The sequence below is a fragment of the Chiloscyllium punctatum genome, chromosome 44 (assembly GCF_047496795.1).
Source record: "Chiloscyllium punctatum isolate Juve2018m chromosome 44, sChiPun1.3, whole genome shotgun sequence".
Classification (NCBI taxonomy): domain Eukaryota; kingdom Metazoa; phylum Chordata; class Chondrichthyes; order Orectolobiformes; family Hemiscylliidae; genus Chiloscyllium; species Chiloscyllium punctatum.
Genome location: NC_092782.1, coordinates 16,999,611 through 17,027,117, shown reverse-complemented (window position 1 = coordinate 17,027,117; position 27,507 = coordinate 16,999,611). Strand labels below are relative to the sequence as shown.

Below are 27,507 nucleotides of genomic sequence, written 5' to 3'. Positions count from 1 at the left end.
CTCGAGTTGATCATCTGCTACCCCTTTCTCTATTAGAGAAGCCAAGGCTATCACCACTCTAAATTATTCTATCCTTGAATCTTTAATCATCGATCTTATTGAGTTCAAGCTAGTTAGCAGGTGGAGAATAGGTTTGAGTGTGCAACACACAATTAGAAACCAGGATTCTGGTTCAGATTCAGAGTCATTTTTTAAAATTCATACATGGGTCATAAAGTGTCACTTGTAAGATCAGCATTTGATGTCCATTACTATTTACTCAAGGTGAGTTGAGTTGCATGCATACACCTAAGTCCATCTGATGCGAGTCTGCCTCTTAGGCATGGATTTCTAAGGTTTTGACTCTGTGACAGTTGAGGAACGATTGTTCCAAGTCAGGATAATGTGAGACTCAGGGATAATATATAGGTGGTGGTGGTGTTCCCATGCATCTGCGAGCTTTGCCCGCTTGGATGATAGACGTTGTGGATTGTGAACGTTCTGCTGGAATCATTGATAAATTGCCACAAAGTACCTTTTAGATAGTACACACAGCTGCCACAATGGAGGAAGAGAATGCTTAATGTCTTAAATGTGGTGCTAATCAAGCAGGCTACTTTGTCCTGGATGTGTGAAGACTGCACCCATCCATGCAATTGGAGAGTATTCTAACACACTTGTGACTTGTGCCTTGCAGATGGTGAACTGAGTTTGGGGTCACAGAATTCGCAGCCTTTGACCTGCAGTTGTAACCACCATATTTACGTGGCTAGTTCACTTCAGTTTCTAGTCAATGCCAACTCCAGGACAATGACGGAGTGAAAGGCTACTTCTACACTGTCACTTTAAGATTCATACTTGATGTCTTTCTGGGAAATCTATGTTACACTTTGTCCAACATCATTTAGCCCTCAATTCAGTGTATACCCTAACATCATTCACCAATGTTTGATCTATATCCCTAATCCAAACTCCATTTTGAGAAGTTCAGTTGAACTAGGAGACAGAGAAATCTTGGCAAGAATCTCTCACCGGGTTTTTGCTCCCCCACAATTTATCACAATGTTTCCCATTCAGTGTGATTGGATCCAAGCTTGGTTAAGCTCAGTCCATGATTTCTGTGCAACTTTTAAAATTTCCTCTGCCCAGAGAAGCAGCGAGAATGTGGAACTTGCCACCAAATGGTACAGATAAGGTCAATAGTACAAATTAAATTAAGGAAAGTGCACAAGGGAGAAAAAAAAGATTAGGAGGATTACACTTTTATTGGCAAGATAAACAAAATAGAGGAAGAGGCTCCTATGAGGTATAAACACCACATAGACTGTTCTAATCAAAGGTCAACAACCTGAATAAGTTAACTGTCTCTCTGCCCACAGATTCTGCCAGACCTGCTCATCATTTTGTTTCCATCACAGCGCAGACTAGTTGGGCCAAATGAAATCTTTCAGAGTCACAGTTTATACAGAGTATGAAATAGACAAACGGATTGTTCCGCGTCCACTTTCTTAAACTTGATGCGTTCCAGCTGATTATCAAAGGGGAAAGCAATTAGGTTATCCAACTTCTGCGTGTGCAATCAGTAATCCATTTCCAGGCAGAAATCCAGTCCCATATCTCGAGGTATCTGGGGAACAGCCAGCCTTGCAGTGATTTCCAAGAAAGCAGCTGATGAACTTTTCAAGGTTATTCCTGGAAACATTCAATAGGACACTTGCTGCTGAAGCATTTTTTTAATTTAGACAAGCACTCTAAAGGGTGTGGTTTGACAACAGATTGTTAGCTACCCGCTAAATTAATTTTCCAGCTGCTATTGTGTACTCTGAGCCAATGCCACACATGTCAACTCACACACCATGCAGTGTGAATGCCAGTGGCCATTCGTCCTGTTGACAATCGAGACACAATTCTGGAGAATGTTTTCAACTGCTGAATTAAGACAGATGCCACATTTCCAGTTATAGCAAATGCATTTTCCATCTGTTAAGCAAAACTAAAAACACTAGCATGTGACAGTTCAAGGAGCAGTGCATCGAAGGGAAGATAATCAGAGCAAGAGGACAGTAGAAAGATCAGCATCACAGCTGTGCCCCTGAGGAAGTGCCTTTGTTAAACTCCTGGCAAAGACTTCCATAGCAAGTTATCTAGATTGGTTGTGCCTTTTCAATCAGTTCTTTCTCTTTTTGCATTTCTGAGGCTCTTAAATCCATCTGAATCCACAACTTAAACCTGTTTATTTTGATTACTGCAGAACTTTTCAACACAGTCCCTCCCCATGCTTCTCCAAAAAAAAAACATTTTTTATTTTGCCCAGTAGAGTAATCTCATTCTCTCTTGCATTTCAGACTGTCAAGGAAGCCCCATGGCGAGCAATGTTCAGTGAGACTGTCCGAACCTCACTGCAAATGGTCCATCTTAGAATAAGAACAATATGTAACAGGTAGGGGATAGGGGCTCAAAATCCATGATTACAGCAATTATAAAAAGGGGGGTGGGGGAAGAGAAGCAAGAAGCAGAACAGAAGGTCAAAGGTTATTTCCCAGGGGCCTAACAGTTTTTGGAGCAGAGCAAGGTTTGAGGCAATAAGATGAAGGGTGAAGGTGTAGGTCTCATGCCATTAGATGGGAAACATAGAAAATAGAAGCAAAAGTGGACCATTCAGCTCTTCAAATATTTAGTATCATGGCTGATCATCCAATTCTGTTCCCTTTTTCCCACCTTCACTCTATACCCTTCAACCCTTTAGCCCTAAGAACTACATTTAACTCCTTTTTGAAAACATTCAATGTTTTGGCCTCAACTGCTCTCTGTGGCAGAAAATTCAACAGGCTCACCACTCTCTGGGTGAAGAAGTTTCTCTTCATCCCAGGTCATATCCTTAGCCTTTGACCCATCTGGGCTCTCTAGTCACCGGGAATATCCTTCCTATGTTGACCCCATCTAGAACTGTTCAAATTTTATAGGTTACTATGAGATCTCCTCTCATCTTTCTGAACTCCAGTGAAAATCGATCCAGCTTCTCTTCATAGCAAGTGCTACCATCTCAGGAATCAGTCTGGTAAATCTTTGCTGCACTCTCTCCATAGCCAGAACATTCTTCTTCAAATAAAAGGAGAGCAAAACTGCACACAATACTCCAGGTTGATCTCACAAAGGCCTGTACAATTGCCACAAGATATCCTGCTCCTGTACTTGAATCTTTTAACTATGAAGACAACATACCATTTGCCCTCTTCACCATATACTGCAGCTCGATGCTTACTTTCTGTGATGGGTTTACCAAGACACCCACATCTCATTTAAACTCCCCCTTTCCCAATCTTTTGCTGTTCAGATAATAATCGGCCTTCCTCTTTTTGAGGCAGTGGATAACCTCACATTGTCCACAGGACTGCTTAGCTCAGTTGTCTGAACAGCTGGTTTGTGACGCACACGATGCAGATAGCACAAGTTCAATTCCTGAACTGGCTGAGGTAACCATGAAGGACTCTGCTTTTCCATCCATTCCCCTCATCAGAGGTGTGGTGATGCTCAGGTTAAACCACCACCAGTCAAATCTCTTTAATGAGAAAGCAGCCCTATAGTCCAGTAGGACTGTGACAACTTTATTGAATAGAGTGGAGCAGGTTAGAAGGGCTTGAATGGCCTACTCCTGCTACTGTTTTCTATGCTTCCCATCCACTGGCATGAGGCCTCTACCTTTTATTCCATCTGCCATGTATTTGCCCACTCACTCAAATTATCAAAACCACAGTGAAGCATCTCTGCATCCTCCTCAAAATCTCATCCTTATGTTTAGTTTCCTCATGCAGATCATTAACGTATTATGAATACCTGGGATCCAGGCGTGAAGCCCTGTCGTACCACAGGCCTGCCAGTCGAAAAAAGACCAACACTCTATCCATATGAGTACATCACGTGCTATCCCATGCACTTTTAGTTAAATGCTAATCTTTTATATAGGCCTTCTCACTAGTTCAAGCAAACCATATCCATGGACTCTCCCACATTAACTCTACAAGTCAAGCAGGATTTTCCTTTTGTAAATCTATGCTGAACCTGTCTGATCCTGTTACTGTTATCCAATGGAGGGAGGGAGGGTAATGAAAAGAGCCTTTGAGAAATATCCCTTGATTCATCAGGTGAATGGGTGTGGGGTAAAACACGAGGTCCTGAAAAGCCACCATTCTTCAGCCCAATGCATCACAGAAAATAGGAGCGGGCACAGGCCATTTGGTCCTTTAAACATGATTTGTCATTCAATAATGTTACGACTGATTTGATTGTGGCCTTAGAACCACTTTCCTGCTTGTCTACCATAGGTATTGAGTCTCGACATTTAACCAAAAACATGTCTAATGGAAACTTTGATGGCATGGCCACCAGTGATTTCTGGGGAAGAGAGTTGCGAAAAGTAACAACCCCCTCAAGAAACTTTTCCTAATCCCTAGTCTCAATGGGAGATCTCTCATTTTGAACCAGTGTCACCTTGCTCTATATTCCTCCATTAGAAGTATCCCTTTAGCATCCACCCTAAAAAAAACCCACAAAGTATGTTTCAATATGTTTCAATCCTCTACAATTTGCCTAACAATGTAATAGGCCCAAAGCCGATGCCATATCCCTCGCCCTGCACTCATCCCTGGAACATCTGGACAACAGGACAACTTAGTCAGAGATATACAGCATGGAAATAGACCCTTTGGTCCAACACATCCATGCTAGTCAGATATCCTAACCTAATCTGGTCCCATTTGCCATCATTTGGTTGCCCTTTTGGTCCCTTTTAAATCTTCCCCTCTCACCCTAAGCCTATGCCTTATAGTCCTAGACACCCCTAGCCTGGGCAAAAGGCTTTGGCCATTTACCCTATCCATGCCCTCATGATTTTATAAACCTCTAAGTTCACCTCTCAGCCTCCAACGCTCCAGGGAAAACAGCCCCATCCTACTCAGCCTCTCCCTACAGCTCAAATCCTCCAATCCCTGTAAATCTTTTCTGAACCCTATACCTCTTAAAATGTTGCAATTGTACCAGCCTCGACATTTTCTGAACTTCATGAAACAAGAATTTCTTGGAAAGCACGTGGTTTCAGCGAGCAGTTCGACTTCTTTGCTGGAGGTCACCTGACTGGTTTATTACTGCACCTTCCAGGCAGTTGGAGGTTATGGCTTTAAGTTGAAGGAAGCCCAAATGTCAGGGTCCTCCGCTGTGGTTTCTGAAGCACTCTTGCTACAATCCAGTGTGAATCACACTGTCCTTTTAGACAGCAACTAAAACACCCATAACTTTCTTGTGTTTTAGTTGCTGTTTATGTCAGACTCCTGCTCATTGAAGGCAGAGCTGTAGTCAATACCATTACCCCCTCCAGACTGAACTCAAAACTCGGTGACCTTGGTGTCTTCTGCAACTGGATCCTCAGTTTTCTGCTCAAGACACCACAAGCAATAAAGATAAACAACTGCACCTCCTCCAAGGATGTGTCTTCAGCCCTCTATTGTGCTCCCTGTACACCTACTATTACAGTCATAGAGTCATAGATTGCTGCCACATACCAAACAAAAACCATCTACAAGTTTGCTGACAACACCACTGTAGTGGAACGGCCATCTAACAATGATGAGTCAAAATACAGAAGGGAGATAAAGGGCTTAGTGATGCATGCAATGACAACCACCTCTCAACTTCAGCAAAACTAAAGAACTGATAATTGACTTCAGAAAAAAAAAAGAACATGCCCCCATCTATATCAACAGAACGGAGGCTGAAAGCGTGGAAAGTGTCAAGTTCCTCGGACCGACAATCTTTCCTGGACTTCCCACATAAATGCGATGGTCAAGAAGGTGCAAATGTCTCTTCATCAGATGGCTCAGGAAATTTGGCATGACCATAAGGATCCTCACCAACTTCTATAGATGCACTATCGAGAGTATACTGTCCAGGTGCATATTGGCCTGGTATGGGAGCTGCTCTGCCCAGGCCTGTAAAAAACTACAGAAGGTGGTGTGCACAGCCCAGAACATCACAGAAGCCAACCTTCCATCCAAGGACTCTATTTACACAGCTTGCTGCCACAGAGAGGCTGACAACATCATCAAAGACCCATCTCACCCTAGTAAAGCTCTCCTACAACCTCTTCTGTCAGGCAGAACATACAGAAGCCTGATCACATGCAACAGCAGTTCAGGAATAGCTTCTTCCCAGCATTATTAGACTGATGAATGGACTCTCTAGCCTCAACTAGTGCCATTATTGCCTAGCTTGCATCCTGTGCAATGTAACCTGTATGCCTCAGTCTAAATCTTTTTGATCTGTACATATGACGAGAACGAGGGTAGGTCCGATCAAGGACAGTAGTGGGAGACTGTGTATTGAGTTGGAAGAGATAGGAGAGGTCTTGAACAAGTACTTCTCTTCAGTATTTACGAACGAGAGGGACCGTATTGTTGAAGAGGAGAGTGTAAAACGGACTGTTAAGCTAGAAGAGATACCTGTTAGGAAGGAAGATGTGTTGGACATTTTGAACAACTTGAGGATAGACAAGTCCCCTGGGCCTGACGGGATATATCCTAGGATTATGTGGGAAGCAAGAGAGGAAATTGCAGTACCGTTGGCAATGATCTTCTCGTCTTCACTGGCAACGGGGGTGGTACCAGGGGACTGGAGAGTAGCGAATGTTGTGCCCCTGTTCAAAAAAGGGAATAGGGATAACTCCGGGAATTACAGGCCAGTTAGTCTTACTTCTGTGGTAGGCAAAGTAATGGAAAGGGTACTGAGGGATAGGATTTACGAGTATCTGGAAAGACACTGCTTGATTAGGGACAGCCAGCACGGATTTGTAAAGGGTAGGTCTTGCCTTACAAGTCTTATTGAATTCTTTGAGGAGGTGACCAAGCATGTGGATGAGGGTAGAGCAGTGGATGTAGTTTACATGGATTTTAGTAAGGCATTTGGTAAGGTTCCCCATGGTAGGCTTATGCGGAAAGTCAGGAGGCATGGGATAGAGGGAAATGTGGCCAATTGGATAGAAAACTGGCTAACCGGTCGAAGGCAGAGAGTGGTGGTAGATGGTAAATATTCAGCCTGGAGCCCAGTTACAAATGGAGTTCTGCAGGGATCAGTTCTGGGTCCTCTGCTGTTTGTAATTTTTATTAATGACTTAGATGAGGGAGTCGAAGGGTGGGTCAGTAAATTTGCAGATGATAGAAGATAGGTGGAGTTGTGGACAGTGAGGAGGGCATTTGTCGTTTGCAAAGGGACTTAGATATGATGCAGAGCTGGGCTGAGGAGTGGCAGATGGAGTTCAACCCTGCCAAGTGTGAGGTTGTCCATTTTGGAAGAACAAATAAGAATGCGGAATACAGGGTTAATGGTAGGGTTCTTAGTCAGGTGGAGGAACAGAGGGATCTTGGGGTCTATGTACATAGATCTTTGAAAGTTGCCACTCAGGTGGATAGAGTTTGTAAGAAGGCCTATGAAGTATTATCGTTCATTAGCAGAGGGATTGAATTCAAGAGTCGTGAAGTGATGTTGCAGCTGTACAGGACTTTGGTTAGGCCACAGTTGGAGTACTGTGTGCAGTTCTGGTCGCCTCACTTTAGGAAAGATGTGAAAGCTTTGGAGAGGGTGCAGAGAGGATTTACCAGGATGTTGCCTGGAATGGAGAGTAGGTCGTACGAGGATAGGTTGAGAGTTCTCGGCCTTTTCTCGTTGGAATGGCGAAGGATGAGGGGTGACTTGATAGAGGTTTATAAGATGATCAGAGGAATAGATAGAGTAGACAGTCAGAAACTTTTTCCCCGGGTACAACAGAGTGTTACAAGGGGACATAAATTTAAGGTGAAGGGTGGAAGGTATAGGGGAGATGTCAGGGGTGAGTTCTTTACCCAGAGAGTGATGGGGGCATGGAATGCACTGCCCGTGGGAGTGGTAGAGTCAGAATCATTGGCGACCTTTAAGCGGCATTTGGATAGGTACATGGATGGGTGCTTAATCTAGGTTAGAAGTTCGGCACAACATCGTGGGCCGAAGGGCCTGTTCTGTGCTGTATTGTTCTATGTTCTATGTTCTTGCTTACTATGATCTGCTTGTACTACTTGTAAACAAAGCTTTTCACCATACCTCGGTACATGTGACAATAAATCAATCAAAGATCACCTTTCATTCTTTTGAACTCCAATGAGTATAGGTCCAATCTGCTCAATCCTTCCTCAAAAGGCCAACCTTTTATCTGAGGAATAGGCCTAGTGGCCTTTCACTGAACAACCACAGGGATTAAAGAGAGCAAAACTGTTTTAAGTTAGAGCTGAGTCAAGTCATAGCTAAGCCCATGTTTTCCAAAACATATGTCTGTGGTGCATGACCTATTGACAATGCGCACTATTATATATTAGGTAAAAACAACGACTGCAGATGCTGGAAACCAGATTCCCTCCTCTCATTTATCCCTCCACCCTTCGGGCACTCTGCCTGTATTCCTGATGTAGGGCTTTTGCCCAAAACATCAATTTTACTGTTCCCCAGATGCTGCCTGAACTGCTGTGCTTTTCCAGCACCACTAATCCAGCACTATTATATATTGCCAAACTAGTATATGATAAGAGCCAGACTGAGAGATCCTATCTTTATTTTACAAGGGAAGTGCCTGCCAAAGATAAAACATCATCTCACCCCTCAGTCCTGGAAACATTAAAAACAATTATATTTTTTTAATGTTTTACATTTTGATCAACTCAACAGAATATACTTTCAAATGGAAACATGGAATTGCCAGCACCGAAACTGGTCATTTGGCCAAACTCACTGGAGCAGTTATTCCCCCAACAAGCCTCTCCTTTTATCTGATCCTACCTGAACATGACAAACAGAAGTAGACTATTTGCTCTGCCATTTGCTCCTGATAAAGGGCTTTTGCCTGAAATGTCGATTTTCTTGGTCTTCGGATGCTGCCTGACCTGCTGTGCTTTTCCAGCACCACTCTAATCTTGACTCTATTCTCCAGCATCTGTAGTATCCACTTCTGCCCATTTGCTCTGCCATTCAATAAGAACACGGCTGACCTTCTAACTCAACCCTTTCTTACATCCTATAGGTGTTGATCCCCTAAGACAACATAAATCTAGATTCTCAGCTTTAAATATACTCAAATGAAGCATCGACAATCCACTGAGGTCAGAACTCCAAAGGTTCACAACCTTCTGAGTGAAGAGATTTCTTCTCATCTTACTTCTAATTCTCCCTTATCCTGAAGCTGCTCCCATGTTCCAGATTCCCCAGCCAGGAGGATATAACCTCCGAATACCCATTCCACCAAACCCTTTCAAAATTTTGTATACTTCAATAAGATCATCTCTCATCCTTCTTAACTCCAGAGAGTATAGACCCAAGTTACCCACTGTTTCTCATCAGCGGAGAGCCATCTCACCCCAGGAACCTTCACTGAGCTCCCTCCAATGCAAGTACACCCATCCTTAAACGTACCAGTCTCACAACACTGAAACAGACCCTTCAATCCAACCAGTCCATGCCAGGCATAATTCCAAACTAAACTGGTCCCACCTGCCCACTCCAGGTCCACATTCCTCCAAACTATTCCTATTCATGTATTTATTAACATCTTTTAAAAGCTGTAACTGTGTCCACATCCAACACTTTCTCAGGAACTTCATTCCACACATAAACCAGCCTCTGTATAAAAACCTTTCATACCCAGCAAATCCTGGTAAATCTCTTCTGAACCCTCTCTAGCTTAATAATGTCTGGCCGGTTAATCTTGCTAAGAGGCTCAAAGCCCTAACAATACATCATGGAAAGAGATGGAATTCTTTGAAAAATTGCCATTTTTGTTTATCCCTATTTCACAAGTTTTAAATGATAGTTAAAGAGAGGAACCAAAAAACATTACGCTATAATGTAGAAAAATTGTACCTTGTCCCTACATTCTGAATTATTTCTCACTGAAAATAATATCTCTCCTCTCACCACTTGATAGGAAGAAGGAGGAACTGTCTCCTCGCGATGTCTCTACAATTCAGATTGGACACCAACTGCACAAGGCGCCATGCGATTTTGAATCTTTAGATGGTCAGTGGTCATCCTGAAATATTTTAACTATTAATCCAGGGTCTGTGTCAGCTAAAATCAGACTGTTGGTCAAATGCTGCACAGTCGCTCGTTTCCCGAAACGCTTTTTCCATAGGATAAAGGCGGCCAAGATCTGCGCCTGGAGGTTATGTAGGTGGTTCATTTTACATCGATAAAGATCTGGCTCTTTTAGTCCAAGATCCACCATCACTCGCTCCCATTCTGGTCCCAGGTGGCTGGAAAGCTGGTTTAACTGCTTATCGGTAGGTACGCTGTTCAAGATGTGGTCTGAAATAGGTGGCCGTGATTCGTCTGGAAAAGAGACATCAATTAATCCCAAACTCATTTCTTCACAGACATAGTGATCTCTTTCATAGGTACAATCACACAAACACAACTTTGATTTGCCATTTCAGTTAAAACATGAGGCCAACCCCAGGATGTTCCACGGCACTTTTCAGTCAATGAAGCAACCATTGTTACAATGTAGCAAGGGTATGAAATTTGAGCACAGCAAGCTCCCACAGAGTGATTTTAAAACAAAAACTGACCAAATTTAGTAAAATGCATGCTTTCCTGCACCATACAGGTTGGAATGCTCCAAGTAGAATCTCCAATATCCCCTCAATGAACATGTGATCTTACCCAATATGACATTGCTGTCCCTTTAAGAGGTTATTTTGCCCTTTGTTTTGAAGTCAGGTTGTAAGGCTTAAGTGTCAAGTTATCTCTAAGAAAGTAAACAATTCATGAGGCCTTGGGATTTTTTTAAAGTTGGAAGAATGGAAGCAGCCTGGATGTGACTTGCTCTCACAGTCCAGACTTTTTAAGTTTTTAGGTTTAGTTTTAAACAGAACCTTTTGGGGGTCTGAAAAGAGTTGGAAGCTTCAGTGAATGTCTCAGAGCTGCTAGTTTCTCCGAATTTTGCTCTTGATTTTATTTCCTCCTGGATTAGAGAACTGCATGTGAGATTCCATGTCTGAACTTGCCTTTTCACCAGGGTGCGCGTTAGCTATTGGATGTTACTATTTTACAACAGTTAATTAGTAATAGGTACTGTATATTATTATTTGGTTACGTTTTCCAATAGAGTCATAGAGGTGTACAGCACAGAAACAGACCCTTCGGTCCAACTCGTCCATGTCGACCACATATCCCAACCCGATCTAGTCTCATCTGCCAGCACATAGCCCTCTTAACCCTTCCTATTCGTATACCCATCCAGATGCCTTTTAAATGCTGCAATTATACCAGCCTCCACAACTTCCTCTGGCAGCTCATTCCATACATGTACCACCCTCTGCGTGAAAAAGTTGCCCTTACGTCTCTTTTATATTCTTCCCCGCGCACCCTATACCTATGCCCTCTAGGTCTGGACACCCCCACCCCAGGGAAAAGACTTTGTCTATTTATCCTATCCATGCCCCTCATAATTTTGTAAACCTCTATAAGGTCACCCCTCAGCCTCAGATGCTTCAGAGAAACTAGCCCCAGCTTGTTCAGCCTCTCCCTATAGCTCAAATCCTCCAACCCTGGCAACATCCTTGTAAATCTTTTCTGAACCCTTTCAAATTTCACAACATCTTTCCAATAGGAAGGAGACTAGAATTGCGCACTATATTCCAACAGTGGCCTAACCAATGTCCCATACAGCTGCAACATGACCTCCCAACTCCTGTACTCAATACTCTGACCAATAAAGAAAACATACCAAAAGCCTTCTTCACTATCCTATCTACCTGCTACTCTACTTTCAAGGAGCTATGAACCTGCACTCCAAGGTCTTTTTGTTCAGCAACACTTCCAAGGACCTTACCATTAAGTGTATAACTTCTGCTAAGATTTGCTTTCCCAAAATGCAGCACCTCACATTTATCTAAATTAAACTCCATCTGCCACTCCTTAGCCCATTGGCCATCTGATCAAATCCTGTTGTATCTGAGGTTAACCTTTTTCACTGTCCAGTACACCTCTGATTTTGGTGTCATCTGCAAACATACTAACTATATCTCTTATGTTCACACCCAAATCATTTATGTAAATGATGAAAAGTAGAGGTCCTAGCACCGATTCTTGTGGTACCCGCTGGTCACAGGTGTCCAGTCTGAAAAACAACCCTCCACCACCACCCTCTGTCTTCAACCTTTGAGCCAGTTCTGTATCCAAATGGCCAGTTCTCCCTGTATTCCATGAGATCTAACCTTGCTAACCAGTCTCCCTTGGGGAACCTTGTCAAACGCCTTACGTCCAAATGTCCATATAGATCACATCTACTGCTCTGCCCGCCTCAAGTCTCTAAATTCTTCTTTTGTTTGTATTCTAACTACAGTGTTTAAATAAGTTGTGTTTTGTTTAACATCAAGTAGTTTGACCAGTTGCATTGCATCTGGAACACTGCTTCACATCTACTTTAAAATAAGAAAATGTTAGGAGTTAGGCTATCTTCTTAAAATATTTGAGGGGGTCTGGTCTGGTCCATAACACCAACCAGAAGCCATTATGAAGGTAACCAGCACCCAAGTGATATTAGAAAAGAAGACAAACTTCAGCTAGCCATTACGAGATTTAATAACAGAACAGACCACATGATCCCTTGCTGTTGCGGGTCTGAAGTCACATGTAGGCCAAACTAGGTAAGAATGACCTAAAAGAACATTAGTGAACCAGATGGGTTTTTACAACAATTAATGATATCTGTTATGGTCACCATTTCCAAGATCCCAGATTTTTATTAAATTTAAAATCCACCAATTGGGTTGTGGCAGATGAACCTATGTGGCCAAAGCATTAGTCTGGGCCTCTGAATTACTAGATGAGCCAGCAGTTATTACCCATCCCTAATTGCCCAAAGGGCAATTAAGAGTTAACTACATTGCTGTGGGTCTAGAGTCACATGTAGACTAGACCAGTTAAGGATGCAAGTTTCCTTCTCTAAAGGAAGTTTTTCCCACTCTTAATTCCAGGTTTTTAAAAATTGATTTCAAATTCTATTATTTGCCTGGTCACCAAAACATTGCCTGGGCGTCTGGATTAATAATCCTACTGGGCCAGTGTTTAGGGACATTACTACTACACCATCATTTCTGTGATCGGGACCAAAGACAACTTGACACAGCACACACTAATATGTCAATAAACCATTCCTATTTATCATTGCAAAGAGGAAAACTTGGCCAAATTGAAGTTACAACGTTCTTCATCCTCCCCCGCACTCATAAATGTCTAGCACTATGCAAGATCAAAATTAACAATGTGTTTTATGTTTACTGTTCAACTCGCCAAGAAAAAGGGTTTTTCAGATTATATGATGCTGATTTACTGCCAGTGTTAACAAAACAGATGAATTTTATTATGGTATTAGGGATCTGTTTTTTCACTTGAAGCAGCTAAGTGTGTTTCAATAAAATTGAAAGTCTCCCCAATTAGGCTTTTGTTTGAAAGGCTAGACAGAACAATATTTTCTTCCAGACAGAACCAAAACCTCAACCCTGAGGGTTCAAGGGCAGAGGGCAGTAGAGACTAGCCATAATAATGAGACCCTATTTGTCATCTATCACACTCACCATAAACTCCACTCAAATACGATTTTCATGTGCATTTTCTTTCCTCTTTCCCTTGGAGTTAGTAAGGAATGCTGATGCTGAAAGTCAGAGTCGATAAAGTATGGAGCTGGGAAAAGCACATCCTTTGTAGGATACGTAGAACAGTCCCTCTTCCACAGCTACACTAGCATCATCCCCCACCTTTTCCTCTGCTACGTTGATGACTGTATCAGCACTGTCACATACTCCCATGAAGAGCTCTAACAGTTAACTTCACCCACAACCTCCACCCTGACCTCAAATTCACCTGAACCATCTCTGACACCTCCATCCCTTTCCTGGACCTCTCTGTCATCATCGCTGGCAACCAACTCACACTGACATCACTCAAATCCACTGACTCCCACAGCTACCTCGACTACACCTCCTCCCATCTGCAAAAATGCGATCCTATACTTCCAATTCCTTCGCGTCTGCGATATCTGTTCCCAGGATGAGCGATTCCACTCCAGGACATGCCAGATGTCCTTCTACTTCAAGGACTATAAATTCTCCTCTCCAGTGCTCAACAATGCCCTCAACCGCATCTCCTCCCTTTCCTACACCTCTGCCTTCAAACAAAACCCTCCAACAACAACAAGTTGGAGTCCCCCTGGTCCTCACATACCACCTACTAATCTCCAAATCAGGTTCATCATCTTCTGCCATTTCCACCAACTGCAGGCTGACCCAACTACCAAAATGATATTTTCTTCCCCACCTCTATCAGTTTTCACCAGGGATTGTTCCCTCCCTCATTAGATCCACACTTCACACCAACCTCACCTTCACACCTGGCACCTTTGCCCCTGAGGGCGCAACATCTGTCCTCACACCTCCCCTCTTATTTCCTTCCAAGACCCCAAAGAATTATTGCAAGTTCAGCAGAGATTCACTTGCATTTCCTCTAACCTGATTTATTGCATCCATTGCTCCCTATGTGGTCTCCTCTACATTGGAGAGACCAAGCGCAAACTTGGGGACTGGTTCAGGGATCATCTATGGTCTGCATACTCCAATCAACCCCAACTTCCAGCTGCTAGCCATTTTAACTCACCCTCCCACTCCCCTGACGACTTGCCCATCCAGGGCCTCCTCCGCCATCAAAATAAGGCCGTGCACAAACTGGAGGAAGAACACCTCATCTTCCGCCTCAGGGGCTTACAACCATACAGCCTTAACATAGAATTCACCCGCTTCCAAACCTCCCCACCTTATCCCAGGTCCAGCCCTCCCTTTCTACCCCACCCCTTGACCTGACCTAACCTGTCCACCTTCCTGTGCTGACCAATCACAATTACCTCTACCTGCATTCACCTATCACCATCCCTCCAACCTTTTCTCAGCTCCTCTCCATTTATTTCTCAGCCCCTTTCCCCCTCCCCAAGTCCTGATGAAAGGTCCTGACCTGAAACGTCGACCCCCCCTGCCCCTCTGATGCTGCTTGACCTGGTGTACTTTTTCCAGCTCCACACTTTATCTTCCTCTTTTCCACTCCTGCAAATCCTTATTCTCTGAAGAATTAGCTCACTTAGGAAGCTCAGTGTAGCAAGGTCCTTCCTTACATGCTACATCTGATAAAACTGACAGACTCTGATTACCATACCAGATAGGCAGGCACACAGGATTTTGTAAAACTAATCCATGCTGATTAAAGTGAAAATCTATGTTCTGCCTCCAAGGGAAGGTCACAGCTCACATCTCACAGAGAAAAAATTCTCAATTCATATTTTCCAGGGCTGCAAATTCCTGTCATCTTCCACAAGGTTATACAAAATGCTCTGTATCTTCTAGGTTCAATAGAGGTTAACAGAGTGTAGTGTGTGCAAGGATAGCTATCTTTCTGATCTAATGAAAAGAGTCTTGTAAACAAAATGTAGTTCACTTTATCTCTGCAACTAGTTTAGTTTACAAGAATACACTCGCCATTATTACAAAGACTATTAGGAGGACCTAGCCTTAGGTGTGTCTCCCATAATATTCTACTTTACCCTCCTATCAATAAATTGGTAGATTCTGCCTTTTCTTTACAAAGCACTATAAAAGTATTTACCAGCTGTTGCTTCAGCTTTTATTGTTTAAACACTTCCATGCTTTAGAAAGAGATCAAGGTGAATATGACCCTTCCTACTCTGGTGTGTGAATCTCTGAATGTAAAGTATATAAAGCTTTTTTTCTAGAATATGATGACCCCAAAAGAAAAGCTGCTTGCAGCATATCTTTAGTGTGAATTGTAAAGTTTCCTGAAGCATCAGATGAACTTCTGTAACCTGTACACACAGTTTGTCAACCAAGGTTTCCTATCTGAGGAAACAAAGAACTGCAGACGCTAGAGTTCTGAAATTAAAAAAAGCAGAAACTGCTGGAGAAGCTCAACAGGTCTGGCAGCATCTAAGCATAAAAAGGTCAGAGACTGTCAATATTAACTCTTGTTTTCTCTCCATAGGTACTTTGACCTGCTGAGTTTTGCCAGCAATTTCTGTTTATGTTTGTTTCCTATAAATTGTGTCTTACGATCTTATACTCCACAACCACCTGAAGAAGGAGCAGTGCTCCAAAAGCTGGTGCTTCCAAATAAACCTGTTGGACTATAAATGGTGTTGTTTGATTTTTAACTCCTTAAATCTTCAAGTGTTCCTATTGTTTTCCTTTACCCCTTGGTCAGCAATATACTAACTGCTGTACTCCAAATTATGTATAGAAGTGTATTTATTTATTCATCTTCTAAACAAGATACCAAGTCAGAAGGCATTTGATATGAGAAGTGTCTTCCCCCACATGCTCAATTTGTGTTCTACTGTCCATGTGAGAATAAATCTTCCAGGAATTATTCCGTGGCTTCCTAACGTGAATAGGTATTTTATCTTCTGTAAAGATGTTTATTCTGCAGTAATGGCAGCTCTCCCACACTTTGCTGCTGCTCTTTCCACACTTTGGTAGCTGATATTGCAACCTCTTATGCTTTTAATAGAGTCTTCTCGGAAAAATTAAAATCAGGAATTGCTGAAAAAATCTCAGGTCTGGCAGTAGCTGCAGAGAAAATGGAGAGTTAACATTTCAGATCCAGTGATCTTTCTTCACTGGATTCAAAATATTAACTCTGCTTTCTGCTCAGCTTTTCCAGCTATTTCTGACATTGTTTTTCATTTCCAGCATCCACAGATTTTTTTTTCCCTTCCCAAATGATTTCAGGCTCACGTTGTGAAACTGCCCAATGCTTATGAACACAATTGACAGAGCTTGAAACATCCCCAGCTCTTTAATTTGTTATAGGAGTTTCTGTCTTGGCCCTGTTAGTTGTTTTATTTTCTGGCCATGCTATGACGACAATGCCCAATTGGAGCCGCAAGCTTGGTTTGGAATTCCTACCCTTTTGGTCTGAATTAATATGCCATGTCAAGTTTCTACTTTGTACCAGCAATTTAAGTTTGGGTTTACCCAATGTCTGGTTGGTTCACCAGCTGAAGACTTAATCAGGAGCACTCCCAGAAATCACCATCTTCTACTCCAGCTGAGACTTCTGTCCTGGAGCTGCAAACTTCTTCTGAGGCAGCTATCAGGTCGGAAACATTCTTCCTTGATCTCTCAAATATTTTGATCTTCAGAATGCCCAGACCTAGGTGGACATCATCAAGGTGGACATGATACATGTAACTCAGGGAGTAGGTATCCCAAATGGACATTAAGTCAATGCTACAGTCCCCTCACAGACTGTGATTAGATTAGATTAGATTTCTTACAGTATGGAAACAGGCCCTTCGGCCCAACAAGTCCACACCAACTCTCTGAAGAGTAACACAGACATTATGGGCAATTTAGCATGGCCCATTCACCTGACCTGCACATCTTTGGATTGTGGGAGGAAACCGGAGCACCCAGAGGAAACCCACGTAGACACGGGGTGAACATGCAAACTTCACACAGACAGCTGCCCGAGGCTGGAATTGAACCCGGGTCCCTGGCGCTATGAGGCAGCAATGCTAACCATTGAGCCACCATGCAACTCACAAAAATACAGTATTCAAATTCCACCATTTGCCATGGCAGGATTCGAACCCCAGTCCTCAGAACATTAGCTGAATTTCTGGATTAATTGTCTAGCAATAATACCATTCCTGGAAGTGGGGATGCTCTAGAATCTAGAGTGTGAACAAACCTCAATCTTTCACGTGGCTCCAGGGTAATTCTCACACCAGGGCTACACAGCAGTTTAGGCCGACACAGCTGTGCACCGCTGAGAGAGTGCCATGTCATCAGTGACGCTGTCTTCCAAACAAAACGTTAAACTGCTTGCTCAGGTGGATAAAAGAGATTGCTTTTCTTTGAAATAGTACCACACAGGGGACAGTTGGCTACGAATGTTGCCAAGGAAGTGCTATCCAATTGGAGGAGCACATCAAACAACAGAAATTTTGTTTTGGGTCCCCACCGTAATCAGGTTACATCAGCAACTCCTCTTGACAAGTACTTGCAGCTGTTTCCACACATCTTTTCATTACATCATTTCATTATGGATTAAAGAGACTGTTCAAAACATCATCATCTTAGAAGATCCCTCATTCATAACCATACCTGGACATGAATCCACTGTGAGGAATTCATCTTTTATTGGGACTTCATCTTATATTGGGACTTCCTGTTACAGGCCAAATAAATGGGGTGTCAATCAACTGCAACCACTCTTATACTCCAAAGTTACTCTGTACAACACCTCCCTACCATGATCTCCATGTTAATGTAGAACATTAACAAAGTAAGGCAGTGGTATTCTCAAATATCTATTCCCCAAACAACAGCAATTTTAAAAAGGTGCGTATTTGGTTTCTCTTTCTGGCCATCTACAATTGGCTTCCAACAGGTCAAAGTGTTTTTTTACTAGCTGTGAAGTGTCTCAGGGTAAGTGAGGTGTGGAGGCACCACACAAGTGCAAGTTCTGCTTTCTAATTCTCCCTTGTGCATGGTACAACTAGAAGTGTCAAAATGTTCTACCACTTAATACTTGAGAGTAAAACTTGTTCTTTCTGGCATTAATGTTGATTGTATTGACACCATTATCTGCTGGCTAAAGGGTTAATATGTCCACTCAAATAGCAAAGAGAGGAACATTACCAAAAGAATTAAACATCTGACAACAGATAAACCTCTACACATAAGCTGCTATTTTTGGCAACAAAGGAAAGCTGATATATCTGTGGTACTGAGATGATAACATGAGGGCATTTATTTAATCAGAGCCAGGAATGCATGGGCTGGGAGAGAAATGTTGGCCAAGAAAGTGAGATAACAGCCAGCACTTCTGCGGTGTCCTGCAACCTGAGACAGAAAGAAGGTTCATTTTGTCACTAATTATGATATTGTGGAATTTTAGCTTTCTTCCACAACTTTAATTATCTGTTGGTAAATTGAATGATGCCCCAATTGAGCTTAAAAATTATTTTCCCTCATAAGGCCATCCACAGACAATGGAATCAGTCTCACTGTGAAAAAGCAAGCCCGATTGTTTGATTCGTTAGTGAACCAAACTGGAGATACCCAGCCTTGAAAAAATGGGAAGGTGGTGCAGTGCTATAGCTGTTAGATTCCTGAGAGCACTAGCTCATAAGCAGCACTCTTACCTTGGAGTCAAAAGGTTGAGAGCTCAAGCCTAATTCCAGACACTGAAGCATAGATTTCAAGAGAACACAGTATACAGTATTGAGGGACTGCTATACAGTCAGAGGTGTTGCGTTCATTGATGATTAAACATACTTGGCTGAAGTACCTTGGGACATTCAAGGAGTCATTTACAATTGCCTTCACCGAAGTATTATGGAATCCCTACAGTATGAAAGCAGTAATCAATCCATAGAGGTCACACCAACTCTCCAAAGTGTGACCTCAACCCCCAACCCTATCCCCCAACGCACATTTCCCATGACTAACCCACCTAGTCTGCATAATCCCTGGACAATGTGTGCAATTTAGCACGGTCAATCCACCTAATCTGCACATCTTTGGAGTGTGGGAGGAAACCTGAGCACCTGGAGGTAATGCACAAAGACACGGGGAGAACCTCTGTATACAGTTTGCACACAGTTGCCTGAGGGTGGAATTGAATCGAGGTTCCTGGCGCTGTGAGGCAGCAGTGCTAACACTGAGCCACCATGCCACCTAGTATGTGCCAAACTGTTTTACAGCCCAAATTATTTTTAATGTTAAATGACTTTCAATCTTAAGGCATAGGAGAAGAAGTAGACTATTCAGCTCAACAGTCTTCTCTGCAATTCAATGAGATCATGACTGACCTGATAATCCTGTCTATTCTGCCTTCTTCCTATATTATTGATTTAAAAATCAATCTCTTTCAGCCTTGAATATACTTGACGATACAGCCTCAACAGTCCTCTGTTATGCAGAATTCCAAAGATTCACTAACTTCTGGAATAAATTCATCTGTGTCTAAAATGTGCAACCCCTTATTCTGAGATCATATCCTCTGGTCCTAGATTCCCCAACAAACAGGAGCAAACTTTCCACATCTACCCTATCAAGCCTCCTAAGAATCTTACATTTTTCAATTAAGTCAACTCTCATTGTTCAAATCTCCAATGAGTGCAAGCCCAACTTGCTCAATCTCTCCTCATAAGAAAAGTCTTTCATATCTGGTATCAGTCTAATGAACCTTCTCTGGACTGCCTCCAATGCCGTTATACCTTTTCTTATTTAAGGGACCCAAAACTATTCACAGTAGTCTAGATGTGGTCTGATGACAGCCTTGTGTAGTTTTAGCAAGACCTCCCCTATTTCAATACACCATTCCCTTTAAAGTAAAAGGCTAACATATCATTTGCCTTCGCTCTTACCCACTGAATCTGGATGCTAGCTTTTTGTGATACATGTCATTGAGTCGTAGTCATAGAGATGTACAGCGCGGAAACAAATCCTTCAGTCCAACTTATCCGTACCCTAACTAATCTAGTCCCATTTGCCAGCACTTGACCCATATTCCTCTAAACCTTTCCTATTCATATATCCATCCAGATGCCTTTTAAATGCCTCCACCACTTCCTCTGGCAGCTCATTCCACACACGCACCACCCTCTGCGTGAATAAGTTGCCCCTAGATCTCTTGTATATCTTTCCCCTCTCACCCTAAACCTATGCCCTCTAGTTCTGGACTCCCGACCCCAGGGAAAAGACTTTGTCTATTTATCCTATCCATATTGCTCATAATTTTGTAAACCTCTATAAGGTCACCCCTCAGCCTCCGACACTCCAGGGAAAACAGCCCTAGCCTATTCAACCTCTCCCCATAGCTCAAATCCTCCAACCCTGGCAACATTCTGGTAAGTCTTTTCTGAACCCTTTCAAAGTTCACAACATCCTTCTAATAGAAAGGAGACCAGAATTGCATGCAATATTCCAAAAGGGGCTTAACCAATGTCCTGTACAGCCACAACATGACCTTCCAACTCCTGTACTCAATGCTCTGACCAAGCATACCAAAAGGAAATCACACCAAATGCCTTCTTCACTATCCTATCTACCTGCGACTCTACTTTCAAGGAGCTATGAACCTGCACTCCAAGGTCTCTTTGTTCAGCAACACTCCCCAAGACCTTACCATTAAGTGTATAACTCCTGCTAAAATTTGCTTTCCCAAAATACAATACCTCACATTTATCTAAACTAAACTCCATCTGCTTCTCCTCAACTCATTGGCCCATCTGACCAAGATCCCGTTGTAACCTGAGGTAACCTGCTTTGCTGTCCACTAGACCTCCAATTTTGGTGTCATCTGCAAACTTACTAACTATACCTCCTCCATCGGTCCCTGAGCTTTCTGCAATCTTTCCCTATTTCAATAATATTCAGCTTCTCTATTCTTCCTGCCAAAGTATGTAACCAAATTTTCTCACACTATATTCCATCTGCCAAGTTCTTGTCCACTCACTCAACCGGTCTATATCCGTTTGCAGACTCTGAGTCATCCTCATTATTTGCCTTCCCAGCTATTTTTGTGTTATCCACAAACTTTGCGGTAGTACATTCATTTCCCTCATCTCAGTCATTAACATATTGGATTTGAATTGAAGGAAATGTGCAGATAATTTCCATACAACAAGACTACACAAACAGCAATGAGGTATTGTTCTATACATACTGTCTTTTTTGGTAGTGTTGATTGATGGATAAATATTTGCCCAGAACACCAGGGAGAATCATATCATCAGCTCTTATTTCATTACAAATAATATGTCACAATCAGAAACCTCAGTGTAGAGTGTCACAGCCAACAACTTCTAAATGCCTCAAATGTGCAGTTGTTTGAAAATTATCAGATAAACAGATCACTTTGGTAATGGGAAACAGGTACTGGGATTACTTTCAGGTTACAGCTCAGTCCCTGGAAAGAAATAGTTACCAACCTGGGATTTAGACCTTGTCATGGAACATCTCTAGTTTACGAGTCACAATGAGCCCTCCCCTTTTGAAGTTGGACAGTCTTCCTGGGGCCCAAAGCTGCACTGCTCAAAATGGCCAGCTTCACAATTTTTGGTCTGTTTCCAATTCCATTATTGGCAGGGCCCGAAACGTTCAGTCCCTCTAGTCCTGCCCTGTGCTTCATGACAATTGGTTCTGTCCAATGCTGGACTCAGTCCCATATATTCCAGTTTGTCCATATTTCCCAATTTTTCATTTTACAATGAGGATTGCCAGAATAAGACATACCCCATTAAAACTGAGAACATGTCCTTCACGAATTTTCACATGCAGCTCCTCAAAACTCTAGATGGAACTGTTCAACATACTGGTGAACTGAGAAAAGACACAAAGGACGGGTGGGTCCTGAGTTGATTTTTTATTTAAACTTACTTTGTAAAACAGACCATAAGGCACAAAATAAGATAGCAAATGAATATGGTCTTATTTTATTTACTGCCTAGTCAGTCACCCATTATAATCTGACTGGCAAACCTTAACTTCTGGTCAATGCCTAAACCACCTCCCAAAGCTTGTTTGAACTATTCGGAAACTGGAGTCTTCAAGGTTTGTTGGCACAGAAAGTTTTGCTGTTCTTTTTTAATCCTGATTCAATCCTTGACTAATGATTATGAGAAGAGCTGCTGATTAATCTCACTAGTCCTGAACACCTTAATAACTAACTCCTACCGTCCTCCAAAGGAGCACTGTATTCCCAATTGGTATGAATGATCGTTTGGACTGATTTCTTCTATCCCTGTTGCTGTTAGGATCTGCTTGGCCATCAGAGAACATTGACAAAAGCATTGATATAATCACTAGAAAGCACAATCATTCACATGCAGACTGTCTTAAAATAATGACAGTGACAATAGTGCCCATGCTAGATGGACACAGTTGCTAACGTTTAACTTCAATAACAAATTTCAGGCAAAGAACTTCAAATAAATACAACGCCCAAAGGAGTATCAAGCCACATACACAGATATTAGGGAGACCAAAAACCCAGTCAAAGAAGTAGGTTTTGGGGAATATCATAAAGGAGGAGTGAGGGAGAGAAATTTAATAAGAGGATTCCTGAGTTTAGGGTCCAGATCGTCCACTCCACAAAAAGTGGAGCCAAAAATAATGGAGATATGCAGAAGATCAAGAACTATTTGTGTGGATATTTCAGAGGTTTTGACAATGAGAGAAGGTTGCAGGTCTAGGATGGGGTTAGGCAATGGAGGGATTTCTAAACAAGGATGAGAATGTTCACATTATTGCTTGACTGGGAGTCAGTGTAGGTCAGCAGTATTGGGAGAATGAAATTTGGTGAGAGTTAGGATACAGTCAGCAGTTTTAGATGAGCTAATGTTTGTGTAGGTGGAAGACAGTGGTCAACCAAAACAGCTTTGAAATAATCAAGTGCAGAGACACCAAACGCACATCAGCAACAGATGATCCAAATCAAGGAAGGAGTTGATCCAAAGGGAGGAAGTGAGTGGTATTGTTGATGGTGTGGATATGGGGTAGGGTGGTCATGGGTATTCAATACGAGAGAATTTAACAAGCTTCAGATTCAGGCTCAGACAGTTGCCAGAGAGTGTGATGGAGTTACTGGCAAGTTTGTAGCAGGGACTGAAGATAACAGCGGTGATGTTATATTCGTTAGTGTTAGAAATATTAGCTCATCTAGTACTGGATATTGGAAAAACGTTAAATTTGGAAACAGTGGAGTAGAGGAGTCAAGAACATGAATGATCACGTAGGACTGGGGTTGTGCCAGAGAACATGTGAAAACTAATGCACTTCCATGTGATAATCATAAGTGGCATGGATAGGATAAATAAACAAAGTCTTTTTTTCTGGGGTGGAGGAGTCCAGAACTAGAGGGCCTAGGTTTAGGGTGAATGGGGAAAGATGTAAAAGAGACCCAAGGGGCAACATTTTCACGCAGAGGGTGGTGCGTGTATGGAATGAGCTGCCAGAGGAAGTGGTACAGGCTGGTACAATTGCAATGTTTAAGAGGCATTTGGATGGGTATATGAATAGGAAGGGTTTGGAGGGATATGGGCCTGGCGCTGGCAGGTGGGACTAGATTGGGTTGGGATATCTGGTCAGCATGGACAAGTTGGACCAAAGGGTCTGTTTCTGTGCTGAACACTTCTATGACTTTATGTTAACTTCCACCTCCAACTGCCTCAGGTGGTACCCTCCCTGCACCCCCACCCATCTGAAATATTCTTCTCATTGAAAAACTAACCTGTTGAAAGAAAATGCACCATTGGTTTAATACTTGCAGCCTCAGCATTGTTAACTAAGGCTTTCAAATATCAAAAGATATGACAAGACTGAATGAATCTCTTTCAAGTTTTTAAGATTTAGATTACATTACAGTGTGGAAACAGGCCCTTCGGCCCAACAAGTCCACGCCGACCCGCCGATGCGCAACCCACCCATACCCCTACATTTACCCCTTACCTAACACTACAGGCAATTTAGCATGGCCAATTCACCTGACCTGCACATCTTTGGACTGTGGGAGGAAACCGGAGCACCCGGAGGAAACCCATGCAGACACGGGGAGAACGTGCAAATTCCACACAGTCAGTCGCCTGAGGTAGATGATGATTAAAAAAATCAATAATTATGATAAAATTAATAAAATGGTGTGGGTAAGTAACTTTGACCAGTAGAAATTCAGACATTTAGTTCAACCCAACCACACCACTTTTTAAATCATCATTATAGGCTGCACATTGGAATAATGTTGAAATGGTATGTCAGATGAATATAAGGCACAACCAGAAGTGGCTCCATTCTTTCACTCCCAAAGGAAATTTACTTGGTCCAAGTCCTTTAGAAAGAATTATACCAAAACAAAGTATTATTTAACAGCACAGAGAGACTGCAGAGTGCTGCATTCTACAAATTGACGTCTTGATGCATGAATCACAAAGGCTTAGTATGCAGGTACAGCAAATAATTAGGAAAGCAAACTAAATTTTGTTATTATAAAGAGAAAGCCTGTAAAAATAGGGATGTCTTTCTCAGTTGGCTGGATGGTCAATTTGTAATGTGATAATAGAATGGATTCAATCCCTGCATCGGCTCAGGTTACTAGGAATGACTCTCCTCCTCAACCTCTCCTATCACCCAAGGCGTAGTGACCCTCGGGTTAAACCACCACCAGTCACTCTCTCTATTGATAGCAAGGTCCTATGATCAGGTCACCCCTCACTCTTCTAAAGTCTACTCGAAACAAGCCAAGCTGTCCAATCTACCATAAGACAATTCATTCATTCCAGCTATAAATCTAATAAATCTCCACTGAGCTACCTCTATTACACTTACGTTTTCCCTTAAACATTGAGATCAAAACCTCACATTGTGAGAGAAAAGAGTTTGAGATGTTGGGGGGTAGGGAGCTGTGGGCACAATATTAGGATGTCACTGATTGAGGGATATTGGGAAGAGTATTAGTGGAATGATGTGAGGGTTATATGAGGCAAAATGGGTGTTGGGAAGATGCAGGTGTTAGGGTTTTGGTGGATTTAGGTCGTTAATTCAGGGGTTAATGGAGGAACAGTATTGAGAGCATAACAGGGGTGGTTTAGCAGGACACAGAGCATTTTGATTATTCATTCACTGGATGATGCTTAGTCTAGCATTTTTTGCCCATCCCCAAGATATTGGGGGAGGTTAGGGCTTTGGGGGGAGGGTGTCAGAGTGATGCAGCATTTTGGGAATAATATGGGTGTGAGGGTGTTGGGAAGGGCATCTCAGGGTTTTACTGTTTGTTAAGGGAGGGTGCCAGAGTGAATGTAATATTTTAGGAGGTAATTTTGGGGGGTGTCAAGGTGTAGGGGGGTAATTTTGGGGATAACTGAGGTTAATGGGGATGTACAGTACTGGGGGTGTGTGAAGGTAATGGGGTAAATTTGGGGTAATGGGGGTGTTTGGGGTAACTGAGGGTAATGGGGGTGTACAGTACTGAGGGTGTGAGGGTAATAGGGTAATTTTGGGCTAATGGGGTGTTTGGGGTTGTGAGGATAATGTGGAAATTCTGGGGTAATGGAGGTGTTTAGGGGGTAACTAACGGTAATGGGGTATACAGTACTGGGGGTGTGAGGGTGATGGGGTAATTTTGGGGTAATCAGGATGTTTGGGGGTGTGAGGGTAATGGGGGTGTGAAGATAATGGGGTAATTTTGGGGTAATGGGGGTGTACAATACTGGGGGTGTGAGGGTAATTTTGGGGTAATGGGGGTGTACAATACTGGGGGTGTGAGGGTAATTTTGGGGTAATCGGGATGTTTGGGGGTGTCAGTGTAATGGGGTAAGGGGGTGTACAGTACTGGGGGTGTGAGGGTAATGGGGTAATTTTGGGGTAATCGGGATGTTTAGGGGTGTGAAGGTAATGGGGTAATTTTGGGGTAATTGGGATGTGTGGGGGTGTGAGGGTAATGGGGTAATTTTGGGGTAATTGAGATGTTTGGGGGTGTGAAGGTAATGGGGTACTGGGGGTGTGGGGGTAATGGAGGTGTTTAGGGGGTAACTGAGGGTAATGGGGGTGTATAGTACTGAGGGTAGCGGTAGTTTTGGGGTAACTCGGGCTCTAACCTTCCTCTCCGGCCTCCCTCTCCTCCTCCGCCCGCTCTTCCTCCTCCAGCCGCCGGTGGAGCCACGGAAACTCTTCCCGGAGAGAGAGCGCGAAGGCGGCGAAGGCCCGAGGCCCGCGGCTCGGGAGATGGTCCAGGAGCATGAGGCCGCGGCGGATACTGACCGGCTCCGCCTGGATCTCCTCCAGGAAACTCTGGCTCAGTACCCGCTCCTGGAACAGGAACTGAACCACCAGCTCGACCCTGAGCTGCTCGGCCAGCTCCAGGCGCAAACTCCTCAGGATACGGCGGTGCTTCTCCTCCATGGCGCCTGCCCGCCGCTCCTCGCGCCTTAACTCCCGCTTCCCGCCGTTACTCACAGTTTCCGACCTCCCTTAATGCCATTACTCCCGGTTTCCAAGCCTCCTTACACCTTTAATCCCAGCTTCTGACGTTCGTTACACTATTACTCCCAGTTTCCGAAGCTCCTTCCACCTGCTGCTCCCCCTTTTCTGACATTCCTTAAATCTGTTGCTTCCACCTTCCGAAGTTCCTTACTCTATTACTTCACCGTTATCATGCTCCTGACGCCATTACTCCCAGTTAGCAACTCTCCTTACACTATTACTCCCAGTTAGCAACTCTCCTTACACTATTACTCCCAGTTAGCAACTCTCCTTACACCTGCTGCTCCCCCTTTTTTCTGACATTCCTTATGCCTGACCTCCCAACTGATTAACTGAAAATGCCACCCCCACGGTCACAAACACTTAACTCTCCCACTGCCCTTATTCTCTGCACACACCTCATTCTCTAACC

The 27,507-nt window shown here is 43.0% G+C and overlaps 1 protein-coding gene across 3 annotated transcripts; it reads right to left on the bottom strand.

The window, feature by feature from the left end:
* Nucleotides 1–1,225: 1,225 nt before the first annotated feature.
* On the bottom strand, nt 1,226–27,507 carry cradd (CASP2 and RIPK1 domain containing adaptor with death domain). 3 transcript variants are annotated; one of them, XR_011955276.1, is made up of 3 exons: nt 26,711–27,507; nt 9,907–10,374; nt 1,226–1,671 (listed from the first exon to the last, which is right to left on the bottom strand). XR_011955276.1 is itself a non-coding variant. In XM_072562357.1 (2 exons), the coding sequence occupies exons 1-2, from the start codon at nt 27,012–27,014 to the stop codon at nt 10,064–10,066; spliced, it is 615 nt and encodes a 204-aa protein (XP_072418458.1). In that variant the 5' UTR covers nt 27,015–27,507; the 3' UTR covers nt 1,226–10,063. The 3 variants fall into 3 exon arrangements, 1 of the variants encoding a protein (XP_072418458.1); XR_011955277.1 differs by having other exon boundaries at nt 9,961–10,374; XM_072562357.1 differs by having other exon boundaries at nt 1,226–10,374.

Coding starts and splice junctions, on each gene's coding strand:
- cradd (XM_072562357.1), bottom strand. CDS start 27,014: ATGGAGGAGAAGCACCGCCGTATCCTGAGGAGTTTGCGCCTGGAGCTG. Junction 10,375..26,710: donor GAGGGAGGCCGGAGAGGAAG/GTTAGAGCCCGA, acceptor TCTCTTTTCCAG/ACGAATCACGGCCACCTATT.